We start from the raw sequence: 21,469 nt of genomic DNA on the forward strand, positions 1-21,469 counted from the left end.
ACTATACAAATAATTTTTAATCATCTAAGTTAAAACTGAAACCCAGTATAGAATTTAAGGAAATTCGTGTTTCATTAAAGAAATAAAAATACATTTTCAAATATAATTGATTATTTATATAAACTGTCCATGTCTTAACTACATAAATACTTAATATCTATGACGTGCTTCATACAAAGTAAAACACCGTTTGCAACAACAACAATAAATTGCACATTGCATGTAAAATTGAACTAATGGGAAAACTTCATCAGTTAAATAAACTTAAACTAGTTCACGAAATGCCTATTATAAAAGTTTTTTAAATGTTTTTAATCCAAATTTAAATTTATAATTTGCCGTACAAGTATTACGTAAGCATATTTACTGCAATTTATGCGCCCTCTAGTCAGCGAATGTTAGCAAAGCGTTCATAAATAAAAGTACGTAAGTTGTTGGAATTCTCAAGCACAGACAATGTGTGCGTAATATGCGTAAAAAGTAAATAATTACTGTTGACGTAATCACCAAATAAAACCAACGACGAACGACGTGCTTACGTAATACTTGCACGGCCCCTTTTATTGGGGCCGTGCAAGAATTACGTTAGCACATTTACTGCAATTTATTCGCCATCTAGTCGGCGAATGTTAGCAAAGCGTTCAAAAATAAAAGTACGCAAACGAATTAATTTTTTGTAGGAATCCTCAAGCACAGATATCGTGTTTGTAATATTACAAGTAAACAATTTAAAGAAAACACTTTAACCGGATTAAAGCTATGTTATTCTGTAAACTTATAATTATTTAACATAATTTTAAAAATTCGCGTGGTCACGGTCTGAACCCAAAAGGTGTTGAATGTCAAAAAGTATCACAGCTGTAGAAAAGGTGGTATTATTTGTTTTTACTTCCCCGGAGTCGGTATCGACTAAAAGATGAAGGGTTTCTGCAGGAATTGCTTACGGTATCCTCCAGAGCAATTTCTGCAGAAACCTTTCATCTTATAAGTTTACAATAATACATGGCTTCAATCCGGTAAAAAAGGTGTTTTCTTTAAATGTGTAAAAGCTATGTTAATAAAAGACAATACTAATTAAATAATTACCGATGACGTAATCATCAAATAAGAAAACCAACGACGTACTTACATAATACTTGATGGGCCCCTTTTGGCAATAACATTGGCTTTAATTGTGTTAATTGGGCCTCATCTAAGTGCCTCGAAGAGACTCGGTTAAATTTGGAACAACGCAATTTTTAAAAGCCAGCTAGGATAGAAAAGGAAAACAAATAAATGGATATTCTAAGATATAAATAGGAATTTAGAAAAACACCTTTGTCCAACAGGTCATTGCAGGTGCATAGCATCATTTTACTTGTATTTAATTAAGTACTTTATCTTATCATTGTCACAATACTGTCCATCACAGCCATTTTGTGTTACTTGGCAACACAATACACGATCCGATCATAAAATTCTTACAAAATCTATTTAAAACGTCATTATTTTAAAAATTCTTACAATTTACTATTTATATTCGGCGTTGATGAGGTGTACCTGTAAAAAAATATTGTGAAATATTACTTTTTTTACTTATAAATATTTTTTATCAGTTCGATTTGAGAAAAAAGGCGACATTTACTAACTATTTATTAAAAATTAAATATGCTATTAAAATATATATAATATTATAATATTTTTACCTCAACGCTCTGGTCTTCTTGGTATTTACGCCTCAACCTCTTCGCTAGTGGTGGAGTAAAGAGCTTTGGATCAGGATGGCGTTTTCCTGCTTGATGCCACGGTTGAGGTTGACGCCATACAAGCGATATTATAGAACCTACAACGAGCACCCATACGAAGCCGATCTGAAATGAAACGTTTTCCTTTACACAATACTGTAAGACTTTTTAAGGAGCGTCTACACATTTGATGAATCTAAGCAACACGGACAACAATCCTTTCGGCCAATGCAGCCTTAGCCCTTTAGGCTAGGAACGAGATTCCATAAAAAACCCCTGATTATATGTTAACAACAATACAGAACAAGTATAGTTATAAAGTATTTTGAGAAGATTTTGTAGGATTAAGTTCGCTTTTATGTATCTATTTACGTAGTTATACGTACTTGTTAATAAAGCTAATGATAGATCTCCCATTTGTTAGAATAATTTAACATCGGAAATCGACCGTAGCCCTAAGTTCTGGCTCTGAATCTTTCAGAATCATTTGAAGGAAGGGTTTTTATATCAACTTAAAGGATTGAATCTTGTATAGCTTAAGTATAGTTAAAATCGTAATATAATAATCCTCGTATATAAATTTTAAATTCTGGATTTCTTTTTATACAAAACTCACCGGACTTGACCACATATATGAGATCCTAAACAAGTAGAAGTATTCACTTGGGTCAACAATAGGGATTGGTGTGATTGTCACATTTCCCGGACAATTACCCACATTCACGGGTAATTTTCCAATCGGTGGTCGCGGCCCGCCAAAATTCATCAACAGCGTGAGAGACATGCCACTGAGTAGAGATATCGATACTCCCTAAAAAATAAATTTGTAAGCTTTATTTATTTATAATTAATTGAGACATAAGATAAGTATTTTTATTGTATGTAATAGGCAATTCACTCTTATTTATAGATCTTATGGGAATGGCATTTAACTAATTTCCGTTAGGTGCCATGCCAAGAATCAGATATGAAATCAAGATAAAATAAATGCGTTTATGTATTTTACTGATTCTATTATTAATACTCTGTAATTTGAATTGAAGAGTGGCTATTAAAAATGAGAGTATAAAAATGTTAATTCTGAATTAAAAATTATAAACGTTTCTGAAAATTCGTAAAATAAAAACTTATGTTACGAATTACTTTTAAAAATTTTATTCATCGTAATGTCATAACTAATTTATTAATATAGCAAAAAATATAGTATATATATATAATAGTATGAAAAAAAATATACATTTGACCAGTCGTTTGCTAATTTCTAGTACTCATGCCCCTTACCATCTCCGTAGCATACGTAGTAAACATTCCAAGAGTAAAAACTCCGAACAATGGTCCACCAACAGCACTGAATATCGTTAACGCAGCTTGGAGAACACCTCCCAAATACTCAGCCAAGAATGCAAGAGCCAGAAACAACAAGCCATATCCACACGCCGCGATCTTAGTCAGCCAAGGTATGTACAAGTCATTAATTTTGAACCATCTGAAAAGTATCTGAATTAAAACTGGAGTCTGCAAGCTTACAATTCATTTCACGAGGATTCGTACTACGCAATTTAAAATTTGCGGTATCAACAGCAAAAGAACTACATCTTATTTTAATTTTGATAGCTAATGATGTCGTTAGCTTCTTAGCGAATACCGGTGCCACATAATTGTTTAAGAGTCTAAAGCAACAATATCATTAACACAAATAATTCAAAAGGCAAAGATGTAAAAAGGAAAGCAGGAAATGAATTGAGAAAGAAAGCCATGGATAGATATTTGGAAAAAGCTGGAGTAGCTCTTTACCTGAGTCCACTACTCAGGATTTCCGATCAATGGCACTCAAAGAAGTTACGAGTAAAATATAATAAATGTAAATTGTATATTGTTAACAATAAATTCACTAAACAGGCCTTATAAGTTACACTTCGAAAACTCTTTCGATAAATAATTGAGTTTTCAGTGCTAATGTATGACAAGAACCGCGTTTTATACTTTTTTGCAAATTGGAGGAAAGCGATGTGTGGCTTCACATATGCAACAATAAAAATTTCGGTAATAATTACTGTCTATCCTAGATTAGGTTTGTCTGTTTTTTTTTCTCGCTCCTACTAAATCTCAATTGGTGGACATGTTCAGAAAACAGATGTAAATCGAAGCAAATATAGATCTATATATATGTACATACATCATTTATAGGCACATCTATAGGCACCCAATTACGGGAAAATCACAAATTCATCCTCGTCTTTATTGTGGATATAGTATCTTAAGGAAATTAATATTATTGCTTCTCATTATTAATGCATGCCTAGATTGTATTTGTGACGATATTTACACAACCAATACGTAAAGTATTTTGTTGACTATAATTTAGACCAATTAAAATAAATGTGTAAATTTGCAATAAGTATACTTCCTGACAATGAATTGTTTGGCGTTGGATATTTTTCAATTGAAAATCGTTTCATTGTATCGACAACAATTAATGTTAAATATTATTGTAAATGGAAGTGGTTGCTTCCAATAGTTGCATGCATTATTGTCAGGTGTAGAATATTTTGGCAATATAGCAAGCTTAAAAAGAAGATCAAGATATTCCGTTTCGAAGGATTAATCTATACCTGCTGACGTAGTCTGTGAGAGTGACAGCTGCGAGCGCGTTGCAAGAGGCGGAAATGGTGGAAAGAGAAGCGCTGAAGATTCCCGCCACGAAAAGTCCTGCCAAACCTGGCACTGAGCGCATCGCGTCTACTACGTAGTACGGCATCAGCTGGTCTATCTGTTGGAAATATTTTACATAAATCAAAGACACAACGACTAATTTCTATTGAGGCTGACGTAGGAGTAGATTATGCACGATGGCAATAATGTGGCCAATGTGACTGACGTAGAATCGACACTCACCTCGTCAGAGGCACAGGACATTTCTTACAAAAACCATCTTAGAATACATAGCACACATAGGGTAAGAATCAGAGGCAAGCCTTACAGAAGCCGTATGTCAAAAACGTAACACATTTTCACATATCAAGTACAAAGGTAATCAAAGTTCATAGTCAACATTCAAAGTAGACCCTGCCGAAGTTGTTTAATATTGCCAAATAATTCATTTGACGTCATTGTGATTTTGCGCGAATTTTTAACACTTTTTCAGACATTCTGAATGAGTGACCCTTAATGCAGTTCTACTTACAGCTGTGATATATCCAGCAGCATACGGATCACAATCCTTGTACACCGCATATATCGCGAGTCCGCTGATACAAGTCACTATACTTAGGACAGACAATACAGGCAAATTCCACCACATACATTGCTGGGAACGGGCCAATGTGCTAACTGTTAACAGACGTTGAATCTGAAATGAATAAGTCAGTAGTTTTCAAAACAATACGGTTTCTACTTCAATAAAAAAGAGTTACACAAACTTAAATGCTGGCATCTATGATATTAAACTTCGCTGCTTTATAAAATCTGTTCTTTAACTTCCAATATCGACGTTTGTTCCTAATTTAAATATTTTAATATTCGCTATTTAAGTCTGTAAATTCGGTTTTTATAGAAGCCTTTAAATCCTATTTTAAATACATTTTACTTATGAATTCTCTTAGGATGACTTATATTCTATCTTAGCCTTTCTTAGTGGACATAGTGAAGTGAACCACGAAATAAATAAGGAAAAAAAAGTTTATACAAATAAATATACTCACTTGCGTATGATTAACAGCATATAAAGATAAATACATAATAAAACCACCAATGATGAGTGACCACCATGTATGGCGTTCTGTTGGGTCCAAGCTCACACTGAAAAGTATTAAATAATTTAATTAGTTTATACTAATTATAATGCCTATAATACGTAATCATATTACTACGTTGCGTATAGTAATGGTTTATAAAATTTGCAACGTTAATACATTTATTCGAGTCAACTAATATTTGTAGTGCTAATTAATTTTGAGATGAACTTGTCTTAACGTAAGACTTTATGTAAGGAATTCAGAGTAAGCAAGGAACAAATAACAAAGATTGAAAATAAGTAGTTTTTAATTTTAATCAAATGTTACTCACTGTGAAAAATCCAAACGCCCCCCTTCTTTAGCTGCTGCAAATATATTTCCCAAACCTCCAACTTGTATGGATGCAAATATTAACACGCTGACCACAGATGCAAACATCAGAAACGATTGCAGCAAATCGGTAAAGAGAACAGCCTTCATACCTCCTATGGTCGAATAAAACGTGCAAACAAGTCCCACCACTAGTATTGAGATTACTCTATCCAGACCCGTCACTGATTCTAGAACTATCGCTGGTGCAAACAACACAATTCCATTATAAAGTATCATCTGGAGTGTATACGTTAAAGACGCCAACGTGCGTATACGCGGTCCAAATCTTAATTCCAAATATTCATAAGTACTTGTCTTCTGCAGGCCGAAAAACACCGGCAAATAATATCTAGAAGCTACCGGAGTAGCCAAAAAGTATGATATGTTTATAACGACAAATTGCATGCCATTATAGTAATTTTCAGACGATATCCCTAATAATGTAATGGCTGATACAAATGATGCCATCAATGATACAGCGACAGGAAATATTGACATGTTACGATTTGCCATAAGGTATTCCTGAAACAATTTATTCGGTGTTAGTTATTCAGTAATAGTCACATTGTATTTTAACCTTTAAACTTGCCAGACAATGCCATATTGTGACATGATTTGGGATAACGTGCAAATCTAATATACTCTATGGTGAATTCTTTAAAAAATCCCTATGATCCCCGAAGTCTATAACATAGAACTGCTTACCTCGTTTGTCTTCTGCTTCCCTCCACTAAATCTAAAATATATACCAATGCCGATGGACGTAATCATAGTCAATGTCATGATGGCAAAGTCCCAAGGCCCAAACACCATTCGCGTCATCTTATCTAAAATATACAAAATTATTAATAAAAAAGAAGAATGAATGGGTGTAGTGTCCTTGCTTGAATTACGAGGTTGCGAATAAGGATGGAAGATGTTAAACTAATTAACAAATTATACACTTTATTTTTTGATTTTGTTGAATCGTAAGAAATACGTAATGACGAAATCTCTAATTACACATCATGTTTATTAGGTTGGAAGTCCTTTTGGTAGAACTTTGACTTTATTTTGACTAATACCATTTTGTTGCACCTAAACAAAACAAGAGAAATGTGATTGTTTTATCACAGTGTTACTTGCAGAAGAATTGCGGTGCCGACATTTTCGACAAAGACTTGGATTTGGAATGTATGTTATAACGGATAGGAAAACTTAAACGAATCTATGGAATAGCCCTGCTATTCATTTTTGTTCACCTTTATATATAATGGAATGTACCTTATTTTTATTTAAAATGTATCTTTTCCGACTTTTTTACAGTCTTCCTTCAAATCAATATAATTTTCTTGCAAATTTTTCCAAATGGACTTTGTACTCCTTAACGTATTTGGGTTCGTCAATTTCAAAGGTTGAGGTCATTATTTAGAATTATTTCAACTAAAAGAAACATAAAATTTAAAGATTTTTTATTGCTTTTGATTTCGACCTAACTTAATACTTAACTCATAAGATCACATTCCCATGTTTGATAACAATCGTCGTTCGAAAGTACGGAACGAAATATGTATAAGCAAATAACAGTATTGTCTTTGTTATAACGGGTTGCTTTTATTTTAGTGTACAGTACCGAGTGTTTAGTTTCTAAAAATTTCACAGTGTATAAGCAAAATTAACGGTGCGAGCAATAAAATCAAGCGGTATAATAACCATTGCCGAAATGTTCATGAATACTTAAGTCACCTCCATAATATTAATGTTTGTCATTCATTTAAACTCCTTATTTAACAGGACGTTATGGGTAAAACAATATGTATGATTACCAGGGATCATAAGAATGTATCTTAATAAACAGAATATTATTTTATTTATATCAGGCTGAGATGTATATTACAAGTAGTAAATATACACTACCAGTTTTCTATAAGTAATTGTTACCAATTAACTGTAATAAATGTTACAATTAATAATTACATCAACATTGTTAAACGAAAACTTATAAGCATAAATATATTTAAATCTTCGCGCCATATTCAATATCTTTGTGTATTTTCATAAATGCAAACGTGAAAAAAGTTTTATAAATGACATACATTATTTAATTAATAATTTGTAATTATTTATATAGGAAATAATATAAAATATTCATTCTTACTTATTTCTGGGGTTTCATAAACTTCGACGGCAGCTTGTCACATAAGACAGCTGACTGATCAAAGGTTAAGATTCTGTAGTCTATACTTGGCTCCACGTTGGTTCAACGTTAATAGTTGTGTAATATTTTAAATAAAGAAAGATTTACTAACATAATAACAGAAAACACACTTTATAATACAAATGGACAGATGACGTAACTTAATATTTTATCCTATATGAAATTTATTTGCGCGAAACACGTCCAATGTATTGATTGTGTCGTGTGCGAACTGTGAAACAAGCGGCTATTCCCCGTCACTCGTCAGTCGACATCGAACAATACGTTTTTTAGGTTATGCTAACGCCCGCCACCCGGTGTTGTATAATAAGTAGGTACACTAATCTTGTAGTAATTTCGACGCGAATACTATATTAATATAATTTACAAATGACGTAGGGGATGTAATATGGTATATTCAGTAATTAATCTGCTCAGCGGGTGTGATAAATTAAAAATAAAACCAACAAATATAAATAAACTGTATTGTCACAAGCTCCCTATTAGTACATTTATAATCGCTTTTAATTAGTGAAAACTTACCAGCTATCACTTAAAAATCAGCAATAACGCTGTAAAAATAAATGAAGTACATATTACCTTTTGCACGTTTTTATTAAGATAGCTAATATAACTAAATAGCTACATGGAACACAAACCTATTAAATATTGAAGTATATTAAAAGCAAGAATACTTAATAATCATCAGAATATTGTAAGAATTATTGTCTTTGATTATTATAATGTTTATAAATAAGTATCTACCAAATGGTATTTAATTTCGTGTATCAAATAATTTATGGATACACATTTTTTAAATTTTTATAGCAATAATCTAATAGCTGTATTTTCATTACATGTACCTACAGAACACAAAATTTCAACATAGGAACTAAAACCCATAAAATATTTAAGCTATATCATTTTAAATAAAATAAATATTATATGTTTATAAATTTAAGTAACGGCTATGATAATATAGTTTAAATATTTATGTGCATTTGACCTCCATTTAAAGCAATAATAAAAATACATTTTTAACGTCTTGAACATGACATTATTCAAAAACTCAATATTACATGTATTATTAAAAATATTTATAAAACAGTTCAGTATATATTATGGCAATAGGTACTTATGTTTATGGTAATACAGTTAAAAAAATCAAACGTCGGTTCAATCACCGCTCAAAGGTCACGAACTTATAAACTTGTGCCATCAAGTCGGCGAGTGTATTTTAATACGATTTTTAGAAACGGTACGGCCGCAGCGATTATATCACATGTAAAATATAACAGAAAGCCAGCACTTATAACAAAATTGATTTATAAATAACATTGATGTGAAAAAAAATCTTTTGTTTCACAAATCCTTTTAAAGAATTATCAACATAATACGATAAGTTATTATAAATTTAAGTACTATGTAAACTTACATAAACTAGTCAACGTAACTGAGTATATGCTTAGTACTATCTCTGATTATCTAGACATTGTAATGTAAAGTTCATGATGATATGTTGTACATATTTAGGAAGCACAAATTCAAGTTTAAGGCACGCACTTGTGTCTGTATACAACGCGTAAATTTAAAAACATAATTTGCCTAATTTCCACACGCCACAATTTTTTAAGTACACTATAAGTTCACCTACTCATACATAAAACTGAATCAATCTGATTACACTTTTTTACCTAAAGCACTTACTTAAAGTTCACGTTGTTATTTAAGTAAAAGACATTTCTCATCATTTGTATTGTTATTGAAGACAAATCATTGTTAGTACAGCGTCATCTCATTTAATTTATTCCAGGCCAAGAACGCCATCTACCGGATAAAATATCTTAGGGCTTACGTAAAAACAAAAATCGTAACAAACGTTCTTGTATGTTAACATAAATATAAAATATACTTTCCTTTGCTCACTCATCTATTATCTATGTATATGAAAAGGCAGTGATTCATTAAACTTTCCATAAAATACTGTAACTTTGCCTGTTTTGACGGCTCTAGAATTGCTTTTCGATTTAACTAATTATTTTCAATTGCACATTTTTTGCCTTAATTAATACCTCATTTGAAGAAAAGACATGTTAATTGAAGTCACCATCTTGTTTCAATAATTCACACTGTAAAATAAATATATTTCGTAAATAGCATAGCTTTGTTCAACTCTATAGTCTTACATTAAATTTAGAATTTAAGGACGTAAAATTAAAAAAAAAAACAATTAATTGTAGGGTCAGAGACCAGAGTCGAGACTTAAAGGGCCTTACAGATAAGTGTGACTCCCTTATATCAAATATGTTTTCGCTTAGTCTTATCTTAGCCTTAAAAAAATATTTGTTTTCCAAGTTCATCACAATCTGTTTCTCCAGATAATAGTAGACTTAAAAAATCGAAATAGTTTACCTTGTCTAAATCCCTTGGTCACAAATTCCTTGATTATAATACCACACCAGTGCGAATCTAGAAAATAAACTACTCATGCGTGCGCATTTATAAAACTACCAGCCAACTGTTATTACTAGCGGCACGAAACTCTAGCGCTGACCGTTGTTGCGCAGAAGTAAAAAATAAGGTACCTGAGGGGGGTAGCGGAATGAAGAGCGTCGATTGGCTCTTTAGTCGCATTCCGTCCCCCGTACCACAATTCACATGCGCAGCAATCCCCTCCACGTATCGGCCAGCGCTAGACTTACGTGACGCTAGTAATATCCCGCACGTAACTTAGCAAGATCTGTTGGTAAAGTTGATTCATAGTTGTTTTTTTCAGCCAGTATTCTAAAAGGATAATCAGACTTTTTAATGTAATTATCAATGTCAAACAATTTTTTCAAGTGTTCCAGATCCAGACTACATTTTGGAACACGTTTTTAAACATGGGGACAAAAATCTACTTCACAACGACTCTTGCCAAACTACGTGCTGCAAGCTAAGAACCATTTTTCAAGCATAAGCCTGTAAATCTGCCTAGTTAAAGTTAGTAAATACTAAATAGATATCTTCAGGTCTTCTTCATCGACACTATAAATATTTATATTTGAACAAAACATTTGAATATCGTTATAATAGGTTATAGCAGTTTTGTCTTTGGTTTTTAAGTTATTTAGATACAAACGTGTCTCGCCAAACACAACTTCTTTAAACTACTTAAAACATTATGTAAATATATTTTTTGTGTTGGCTGATAAAGAAATTCTTAAAACTTTTTCTATGTTAAATTTTATGTTTAAACGGAAACCAATTGCTTATAGCTAATCGCTTTCTAAATTCTATCATCATTCGAATTTAATTGTACTAAATGAAAACGTTTTATTCGTAATAAAATAGTAACAATAATTATTAAAATACTACTTTGTACTAAATAATTAATGTCACTTATTCTCTGCGATTGTAGCGCCTAATCATAACATATTTTTTACTTTTTACTAACACGTATCTCTGGAAATGTATAGTTATTAACTATACTATTTCAGCATCAAAACCCAAACTATATCGACAAAGTTAATTCATAAATTGCTTCTTCGATAAAGGGCTCCTTTTATGTAGATACAGTTGACAATAATTTAGCCATTGTAAAAATGTATAAGTGAATGAAAACCTTTAAAAACTATCAAATCATGTAATTTGAGCGATTCATCTATAAGCAATAAAAATTTGCTTACAAATTTTCACTATTCAGTAACTTCGTACGTATCATTTGTTTTTTTGGTCATATGTAATTTACTTTTTTAATGAATTTATAAGCTAAATTATTATTCAATGACGATCTACGATGACGTCATACCCCGAAACGCGTAAACAAAATTATTTCCGGCCCTTACGATACAAAAAACTTCTCAATCTTATCAACATGGCCCTTTGTGAGGGCCAGTCAGTGTTACAACTGATCCAGGACCTCCAAATCGAAAGCGAAAATCATTATTTCTCCACAACCATACTTATTATATAATATTAACACAATAGATTGCTAGATTTAATATAATTAAAATATGTTTTGAAACTTACTTACTAATACGAGTATAATACTTTTGACAATATTTTAACTAACAAAACAGACTTGTGATTAGTTGATTCAATAAATAAATTATTATACATTTAGTGGTCACACCATTGCCACTTAAAATGCATAACATTTAAATTATATAGCACTTTAGTCGTTATGGTAGTGCACCGTGAATGATTTTTGTAAATGAATACTAGTAAGACTTCATACTTTTTTAAACTATACTTGGCACATTTTGGTTGAAATCTTATAAAAATATTGTAATAAAGTTAAATATATTAACAGTAATCGTATCGTAAATATATCGTGTTATTAACCATTCCAATTCTCATGCTTTAGTTGAAAAGCAGATAGGTTGAGAAATATTGCTATTACCGTATAGGCCCCAAATAAAGAAATCCCGCTTTAACAAGTTTTAAGATGTATTTAGAATTATCTAAAGTTTAAAAAAGCACCTCATAGCACCCAGTCTACTCTACCTGAACCTCTTCTTTAATTTGATATTTCCTCCTCAGCCAGTTGGCTAGTGGAGGAGTGAAGAGTTTAGGATCAGGATGGCGCTTTCCAGCTCGCATCCATGGCTGAGGCTGACGCCAGACCAGCGATATTATAGAACCCACTATGAAGACCCATAAAAATCCTATCTGTGAAAAAAACAAACATATTTATGTCAAAGCTCGATCCATCCATATTATAATCTTATCATTTATATATTACATGTAATATATAATGATAATTTTAATAAAAATAAAATATATAATAAAAATTTATATGTAATACTTCAATAATAAAAAATATATAATGAAATTAGATGTTTCTTTTACATTTGCTGCCAGATCTGAAATCAACTAGCACAATAAACACTGCTACTAATTATGAAATTCCTACCTTACCTACTGTAACCAAAGGCGATAGTTTGTAAAGATAAAAATCCTCTTGAAACGGATTCTTTGGTGGTATTACATATAATAATGTAAATTTATCTAATCAGCAAAATGTAACTACATACTACAACAACTACAAACGTACCACACCTATAGTATCTTTATTCTTACAGATCTTTAAATTCATTTTTGTTTTTTTTTTTAATTTTCTTCATACGGATACCGGAATTAGCAGACAATTTGCGAGAGAATTAACTTAAAATATTTTACTTATTATATCTTAAAAAACACCAAAAAACATGTCCAAATTCTTCTTTAATTTAATTGCATGGTTTGATGAAATTCTCTAGAATCGCGATGAGGTTCAAGGTTCAAGGAAATGCGAATCACCTGGTTCCATTGAATCAACTACATTGTCAAATGACGTCACGAACACGATCTTATCACACCAAGTAGCATGAGTTCGAACTCTTCTTTGACACGCAACTTCATTGAAAAACCTTATCTCGGTTTTATCTAAATCTTAAATATAAAAATTTAAAACGACCGAGAAGGCACTCTTCTGGCACGGTTTCATCATGTGAATCAAATTTACCACCTTTAAAAGCCAGTGTGAAGTAATGTGGTTTTGTCTGGAGCGCGACAAGTGCATAATATATTCTCTAACTTGTTTTTTTAGTTGGTTCATTTAGTAACAGCGGAATTAAATACTTCAACGTTTTCTCGCTATAGATATTGTTTGCAATGGAAGTACCGTCGAACTTACAGGTCGGGTCTTAATGACATCTATTAGTCCTAGGCGCGACGGACAGCCCCATGTGCAGAGGCTGTTTCAGCACATGTAAACTTAAAGAAATACAATATCTTACCGGACTGTTCCACATATAAGATAACTTGTATAGGTAGAAATAATCTTTGGGTGTTGACGTCATCGCCAAGGGTGCAGTGAAATTTGAGCAGCCGTCAATGTTAAGGGGTAGCATGACAGGTGACGGCCGAGGTCCCCCAAAACTAATCCATAAAGTCACTGTAAGTCCGCTGATTAAAGCTAACGATGTGCCCTACAAAAAACATATTATGGTTACGAGTTTAAGTCTCACAATTTTGCTGGACATTGAACTTGGGCTTATAATTAGGTTAACCTAATCGTACTTGTTACTCAATGAATATAATTTGATATTATAAACAGTATCCAGAGTATGGAACGAATGCAGAAGTCCTTTTTTTAAAACAAAATTGATTTTCATTCAACCTTGGGCGAATTTCTGGATTAAATGTTAATTTTAATTCATGTCTACTATTTCCTGTTAATATGTATAACAAATATAAAGTAATATTGTACAGTCATATTTGATAAAGTTTCTCAATAAGGAGAACAAGCAAGCCTATTAGTCTCAATTAACGGTTTGACAGGCCTCGACTACGAAATAAATGTCAAGATATGAATGTTATATGAATGCCCATATGTGGCAAACGATTACAATATAACAATTGCTTTATTGTTACAAATATTTAGCGTAGACCAGTTGGAATCTGAAGGCAAATTATTTTCTAACTTTCTATTAATGAATAGATGCGGACTGCTTTGCAAAGGCAGATAGTAATGTTAATAGGGCCGTTGAAGTATTAAGTAAGCTATGAAGGGGAGGGGGGATGGGTTGATTTTCTTATTTGGTGATATATAATAATTATTTGGTACTATTTTACACATATTACCACACATTGTCTATGCTTGAAAACGAAATGCAACGAGGAATCCTACAAGAAATTAAATACGTTTATGTACTATTATTTTTAAGAGCTTCGCTTATTTCCTGGCAAGAGAGAGGCATTAAATGCAGTAAACATGCATACGTAATAAATACTTGAAAGACTTACCGTTTCAGTAGCGTACGTAGTGAACATCCCTAAAGTAAATACTCCAAATAACGGTCCACCCACGGCCCCAAATATCGTAAGAGCTGCTTGCAGCACTCCGCCCAAATATTGAGCCAAAAATGCCAGCACTAAGAACACTAAACCATATGCAAATGCCGCCAGTTTCGTCAGCCATATTATGTGATCTTCCTTTATTTTACACCACCTATAAAAATGTATAATCACCTAAAATTCTTAACATTATAGGAATTCGTAAGAAGAGCAAAGTTTGCTGTTCTTATTGTAGTATTTACGGGTTCTCGATATCGTTGATATAAAATGCCTAGAGGAGAACTAGAAAGTAGTATAACATTTTATCTAGGTTCTTATACCTGTTAACGTAGTCTGTGAGAGTGACAGCGGCGAGCGCATTGCAAGAGGCGGAAATGGTGGAAAGAGAAGCGCTGAAGATTCCCGCCACGAAAAGTCCTGCCAGACCTGGCACTGAGCGCATCGCGTCTACTACGTAGTACGGCATCAGCTGGTCTATCTGTTGGGAAATGTCACAAAAAATACCTAGAATCATAATTAGTCATCCTAATAACGATTTAAGCTCAATCTTATTCTTAATCAATTTAAAACTGGTATATTAGTTGTTTCTTAACATTGTTTAAGAAAATTACATAGTAGGTACATTTTCCAATGTACTCATTAAGCTAATAATAAAGAGAATTTGAAAAAAAAAATACATTACTAAGGTCAACAGGCAAATGTTTTTTTTTTCCAAATTATTTTATAATATATTATTTATTTTATATTTTAATATTTTATTATTATTTATTCCAGCTGTGGAAAATTGGGACAGGCCGCCGTATTTAAGAGAATTCTCGTCTAACGCCCGAACCCAAAATTAATCCACAATTAATTGTATTCAATCTGAGATCAGACCATGACAGTCGATTGATCACCTATCTCTACGAAGACAATCCATTTTTGGCGACGGATAGAATGCAATCTCTTCCCTCTTTACACTCATATTTGATAATCAATATACCTAAACCAAATAAAGTAACCTTACAAAAAATATTAAAATATATCAAATAGCTTTTTTATTATTTTAAAAACTGGTGTAAGTTAAAATCTTAAGATGGCACAGTTGAACTGCCATTTTCATACAAAAGTCTATCCACATACACCGTTCTGACCTACACTGGAGCGACAGACGGCTATTACAATCCGTCGATTGGTTATTGGCCCGCTTTTTCCAATATTTGGGTTAAGATGACTATCTCAGATGGTCAAAAATAGATTGAGAGAGGTTCTTTGGTTTGGGCGTAAGTTTATAAAATGTTTTGATAACTTGTCAGCAGCCTCATGTCGGCTACCTGAAACGTACTGCTAATATCTTCTTTGATACGAACGGATCGCAGTCCTTGTAGACTGCATACATCGCCAACCCACTTAAGCAAGTAACGAAACTTAATAGTACTGTGACTGGCCAGCTCCACAACAGACACTTCTGAGATTTTTCCACAGTACTAACAGTCATCAGACGCTGCACCTATAACAACATCGACATTATAATCTTTTTTTAATTTTTGAAAATTTGCCTTAAGATACACAGTTTATTTATTTATCAGCTGTGCCGCTTTGAAGGCAGCTTCAAACCAAAACTTTTGTTTTATGTTTCCCGAAACCTAGAGAACGTGTAAAGCGATCTACAGATATAATGTTTGAGAGCGTTAAACTAATCTTACCTGAGTATGATTTACTGCATACAGGGAGAGATATGTAAAAAAACCTCCGATACCTAGTGACCATATTGTATGTCTTTCTGTTGGGTCAGGGCTTATACTGAAAAAAAAAATCTTTATTTATTTTGTATCCCATTAGTATATTTTACATAGAAAGTAGTTTTACCGAGTATCGCAATTAATACACTCGTAAAAATGTTTCTGTGTTATCGTAGAGACAGATTAAGCATGAAAAACCAATTATTATTGAAGAAAATACATATTTCACTTTTCGTTGCACGTGTTTTTAATATTATTATATAATAATAATCTCTAATGCTCATTAATCTTACTTCGAGAAGTCAAGCCTTCCTCCTTCCTTAGCAATAGAAAATATCTCGCCGATTCCCCCCAGTTGAATCGCAGCAAATATCGGTATAGTTGTAACAGCGGCGAACATTAAAAACATTTGCAATAGATCCGTAAATAAAACTGCTTTCATTCCACCTAAAGACGAATAAAATGTACAGGCAAGTCCAACCACTAAAATGGAAATAAGCCGGTCCAACCCTGTCACCGCTTCCAAAGCGATCGCTGGGGCATACAGTACAATTCCATTATAAAGTATCATTTGCAGTGTGTAGGTAAGCGAAGTTAACATTCGGATATTTGGCCCAAAACGCAATTCCAAATATTCATACGTGCTTGTTTTTTGTAGACCAAAGAACACTGGAAGGTAGAGATAGACTGCGATAGGAGTGGCAATGCCATAGGCTATGTTCACAATAAAAAAAATCATCCCATAGTAATAGTTCTCCGCTGACACTCCCATAAGAGTGATAGCCGACATGAATGATGCTACGAGGGAGACCGCCACAGGAAATATTGACATATTCCTATCGGCTAGAAGATATTCCTGAAACAATAATAGGTATATAATCAATAAAAAGAAAACAGTATATAAAACAAATTTTACCACGGTTATAAAAATTTTGTATTGTTTTGTAAGTTTATAATGGAATAGTTATATTAAATTGAGGTGTGGCCTTAACCCAAATTTATTAGACTTTTAAATGTGATACGGTATAAAAAAACATGAAATACTTACCTCATTTGTTTTTTGTTTTCCGCCGCTGAATCGAAAATATAAGCCGATGAGTACTGATAACACCATCGTGGCAACCATTATAATATAGTCCCATACTCCAAAAACCGATTGCACCATCTTGTCCTGTAGAAAACGATATAAAAACTTTTAACAATAAAATGTTTTATTCTGGCTATAAATGTAGACAAGACATCATTATCTGCAATCGTTATATATTCATAACAATAAAACGTATAGCTAAGGCTTATATTGACAGTACGACGAGATAAGTTTATAAGATTACATTCGGTACGAAGATGATTTAATCTACAAATTACGCGACCGCGGCCTTCCGCGTCTACTAACACGATAATGCTTTTTTAAAATATCATACTTTGCATATTAAATATTATCTATAGTTTTTTGATATTATCTCTTGCAGGTTCTCAAGTTTTTTTGCTAAGCAATTCTATCTACTATATAAATCTAATTTTAGCGCGTCAGTGGATGATACGTTCGGTTTGGCATCTAACACCGTATTCTCCAGATTTGTCCCCCAGTGACTTTTCTTGACCTCAAAAGAATGATCGCTGGACAGAAATTTTGCACTGCTGAGGTAATCGCCGAAACTGAATCGAAATCAAAAAAGCGGGTGTATCGAAAGCAAATATATTGAATAATCAAATGAAAGTCTATCAAAAAAGATGATGATATCAATATAAGATTTTTCTATGTTAGCCTGTAAACTTTACAGTCCACCTAAAATCCTATCCAGTAAATAAAAGAAACGACAGATGGCCTCGCTTGAATGCGATTGGTCTACCTACACTCTAAATGAATCGTCCATAAGAATATTCATACAAACATTCTATACATTTTGACTGACTAGAACTGGGGGCTTAGTCTAACAGTACCTAGTGTATGTAGAAAGTCAATAACTAAATTTGTTTGAAAATGACAGTTCGTGTTATTTTAAATAGTATTATTATTATTTATTCTCGTCTAAGTTTATAAAATTTTTTGATATCTAATATAAAAATTTAATATAAAAAAGGGCAGCAGATTCAGATGAAGCTGCTGTTTATCACCTTGACGACTCTGAACAATTACCACCCACCGTTCTTAATTTTTCCTTTAATTCAGAAACCGCTTAAAAAAATAATTTATTTTATTTAATAAATTCCGTATTCGTCTTTTTATTTTAATTTTAAACATAGAACATCTGAAAGCACTATGAAACTAGGTATTTTATCCAACAATAAACGAAACTACGAAAGCACTGTGTTCGAACCACGTAAACTCTTTTCCGAGGTGATTTTTGGACGCATTTTTTCAATTACTTTTTTACATGTCGTGCAATTTGTTCATAGTTCATATTTTCATGAGAAAAATGGTTCCAATATATAAATGTAATACGATATCTTACGTCAGTGAAATTTACCAATCACTAGGCCGTTTCGTCATAATTTACTGTGTCATCCATTATTATTAATATTACAATGAATCTTATAATTTACTTATCAGTTATTACAACATGAAGTTGTTTAAATAACATATAAATTGTATTAATAATAGCAGAAAAACGGCCTATTTAATATTAAATTTTATTGAAGGTTTCGTGATAAAAAAAATCATAACAAATTATAAACGTTCTTATAAAATTCGACGGTTGGCGTCGATTTTGAAATCTAACAAGTCAAGTACTTTAATGGTGATGGTGTTCCTTGATCTTTCACCGTACGAGCAATTGTATTTTGCGCACATAAAAAGGATAATCAATTGGTATATTCATTATTTAAATTTTTAATTTCAAACGAACGACCCCGTCTTTGAAAGGTGCACGCTGCAATATTATACATATACGCAAGCTCCGTTATGAGGCGATACTAAACTTACATTTCAGTATTCTTGCAGACTTCGAGATACTATTTAACGTGAACGTCAGCGAGGAATTGTAGTAAACAATGTATAATTAATAACCCAAATTTCATACTATAACGGATATTGATGACAAAATTGTACAGTAAAAAAATATAGCTTATTTTAATAGTCGTAACTTAGTCTTAAAACAAAGGAATACGAAAAAAATATAATGTATACAATGTGCGTAATGTATGCCGAAACTAATTCTCGCGTTCACACATTCGACTTCATTAAATAATTGTTGAATACATATATAATTTTGTACCAATGTTTTAGTCTATTTTGCTTTAATTTAAACTATAGGATATCAGTATTCCTGAAACTGGCGCAAGTGAAATTTAAGTAGGTACGTCATATGTACGTCATTAAAGCTGAATAGAAATAGTTTGTATTATATGAATATTTATTTTTAAAAGAGAGTAAAATATAATAAATATATAAACTAGTAGTATAAGATATAATTATTTGGGAAGTTCTAGGTTTAAGGATTTTATTTTATTTCTAGGATTTCTATAATTATAAAATAGGATTATAATCTACGTTAAACCGTTAATATAATAATATAAACGTGTTAAATGTTTACAAGAAAAGTTCATTTCGTTTCTAACATTAGTTTCAATTGTGCAGTTATAAATATACATATTTCATTAGAAAACATCTCAATAATATATTACAAGTTACAACTGTATAAAATAACACAGCCTTTTAAGCATTTAGTACATTTAGATTATAGCTTTTGTTGAATGTTTACTTCATAACTGCTGGAAAATAGTACGGGTCTTCAATAATACATAAAACAATAAAAGTCTGCTAAAAAATTATCTACGAAATTATTGGTAATAACTATTGTTATTGTCAATTCAACGTAGGAATTACATAAACACTTTATTACTAGTTTAATATATAACTTTATTTAAAGAAAATAAAAGACCATACTATGTAACTTTATACAAAAAACATTAATTTTCCAGTCAGAGAAATAGATACCTATAGACGTATTAATTTATCCTTAACTTATTGAAGCAACACCAACATAAAATATCTTCGTACATAATACGTATCTTGAATAACTATTGACATTACTTTTACTATTGTTAAGTAAATAATTTTATTTAATAAAACTAACAATAAACTAATAATACTTACAATACTTAAATGGTGTCCGATTCCTTGTTCCCTTATTTCTTAGTAATTATTGTCTTGATTATTTTGTTTAAAGTCTAGTTTTATCAATTAATATTTGATCGCTGCTATCAGTTTTAACTTTTATAACTATACAAATTCCCTCACAGGCTATGCATATGTTTGTTATACTATATTTATTTATCTAAAATACATTTTTCACACAACGATTTAAATATGTAATATGAATTCAGATTTCATGCGATACACACGTCAATGTACATGACATTCCATTCGCGGAATGCACAGATATACTATGGTGGAAATCGCAATTATATATAAAATTGCTTACTTAGTTTGTAGATCATAAAAATTATATCTATCAATAATTTAGGTTAAGAGATTTAATTCCCGAACGCACATTGGGCACTTCAACAGTTCATCTCTAATTCACTAATCAATTGGCATCCCTCGGTTTGACAGAATGAAAATTCAACCAATAACAAACGCCGTATCCTTCGTCGGACAGTCGTTCGATTTCGCGTCAGCGCTGAAAGCGCTGAGATATTACTGACTATAAAAGATATAATTTTATTGGGGTTTTGGTCCGATATAAAATATTTATGATTAAAATAAAGGAACATAATTTTATTATTTATACTAAATATGTGTAACAGAAATAAAGCTACAAAAAAATGTTTACAAACTAAACCACGCTACCACAAGCGCTTCAAATGCTTAAAGCACTATTCTCGTACAACTTGTCATGTGATGTGAACAAGTTAAAAATGTTGAGTACTATTTGTAATGTTTTAATTTGTATGTGCACAAATATTAAACATTATAAT

General features: G+C 31.9%; 2 protein-coding genes and 1 long non-coding RNA gene across 8 annotated transcripts; 1 reads left to right on the plus strand and 2 right to left on the minus strand.

The window, feature by feature from the left end:
• Positions 1-4: 4 nt before the first annotated feature.
• LOC110996450 (putative sodium-dependent multivitamin transporter) lies at positions 5-8,097 on the minus strand. Of its 2 annotated transcripts, XM_022264118.2 has the most exons (11): positions 7,968-8,097; positions 7,094-7,252; positions 6,536-6,657; positions 5,790-6,352; positions 5,426-5,522; positions 4,909-5,073; positions 4,337-4,494; positions 3,006-3,210; positions 2,341-2,535; positions 1,686-1,850; positions 5-1,539 (listed from the first exon to the last, which is right to left on the minus strand). In XM_022264118.2, the coding sequence occupies exons 3-11, from the start codon at positions 6,650-6,652 to the stop codon at positions 1,510-1,512; spliced, it is 1,695 nt and encodes a 564-aa protein (XP_022119810.2). In that variant the 5' UTR covers positions 6,653-6,657; positions 7,094-7,252; positions 7,968-8,097; the 3' UTR covers positions 5-1,509. The 2 variants fall into 2 exon arrangements, with proteins under 2 accessions (XP_022119810.2, XP_022119809.2); XM_022264117.2 differs by lacking the exon at positions 7,094-7,252 and having other exon boundaries at positions 7,968-8,094.
• A 141-nt stretch (positions 8,098-8,238) lies between these two features.
• Positions 8,239-12,639, plus strand: LOC123689756. Its single transcript, XR_006750646.1, has 3 exons — positions 8,239-8,337; positions 10,848-10,988; positions 12,531-12,639. It is a non-coding gene; the product is annotated as an uncharacterized LOC123689756 (long non-coding RNA).
• Positions 8,478-20,947, minus strand: LOC110996451 (putative sodium-dependent multivitamin transporter). 5 transcript variants are annotated; one of them, XR_006750645.1, is made up of 11 exons: positions 20,646-20,947; positions 17,598-17,720; positions 16,843-17,405; positions 16,514-16,610; positions 16,153-16,317; positions 15,149-15,306; positions 14,778-14,982; positions 13,769-13,960; positions 12,495-12,659; positions 10,419-10,487; positions 8,478-10,135 (listed from the first exon to the last, which is right to left on the minus strand). XR_006750645.1 is itself a non-coding variant. In XM_022264119.2 (11 exons), the coding sequence occupies exons 2-10, from the start codon at positions 17,712-17,714 to the stop codon at positions 10,452-10,454; spliced, it is 1,686 nt and encodes a 561-aa protein (XP_022119811.2). In that variant the 5' UTR covers positions 17,715-17,720; positions 20,646-20,947; the 3' UTR covers positions 8,478-10,135; positions 10,419-10,451. The 5 variants fall into 5 exon arrangements, 4 of the variants coding, with proteins under 4 accessions (XP_022119811.2, XP_045487119.1, XP_045487133.1 ...); XM_022264119.2 differs by having other exon boundaries at positions 10,419-10,475; XM_045631163.1 differs by lacking the exon at positions 10,419-10,487.
• Between the last annotated feature and the right edge of the window lie 522 nt (positions 20,948-21,469).

Source organism: Pieris rapae, chromosome 2 (assembly GCF_905147795.1).
Source record: "Pieris rapae chromosome 2, ilPieRapa1.1, whole genome shotgun sequence".
NCBI classification, from domain to species: domain Eukaryota; kingdom Metazoa; phylum Arthropoda; class Insecta; order Lepidoptera; family Pieridae; genus Pieris; species Pieris rapae.

What these genes read in the sequence shown, in the direction of transcription:
- LOC110996450 (XM_022264118.2), bottom strand. Translation starts at nt 6,652, where the DNA reads ATGACGCGAATGGTGTTTGGGCCTTGGGACTTTGCCATCATGACATTG. An exon ending in GGGCGTTTGGATTTTTCACA is followed by an intron (nt 5,523 to 5,789) that starts GTGAGTAACATT and finishes AATACTTTTCAG; the next exon opens with TGTGAGCTTGGACCCAACAG. An exon ending in ATGCTGTTAATCATACGCAA is followed by an intron (nt 5,074 to 5,425) that starts GTGAGTATATTT and finishes TATTCATTTCAG; the next exon opens with ATTCAACGTCTGTTAACAGT.
- LOC110996451 (XM_045631163.1), bottom strand. Translation starts at nt 17,714, where the DNA reads ATGGTGCAATCGGTTTTTGGAGTATGGGACTATATTATAATGGTTGCC. An exon ending in GAAAACAAAAAACAAATGAG is followed by an intron (nt 17,406 to 17,597) that starts GTAAGTATTTCA and finishes TTATTGTTTCAG; the next exon opens with GAATATCTTCTAGCCGATAG. An exon ending in ATGCAGTAAATCATACTCAG is followed by an intron (nt 16,318 to 16,513) that starts GTAAGATTAGTT and finishes ATGTTGTTATAG; the next exon opens with GTGCAGCGTCTGATGACTGT.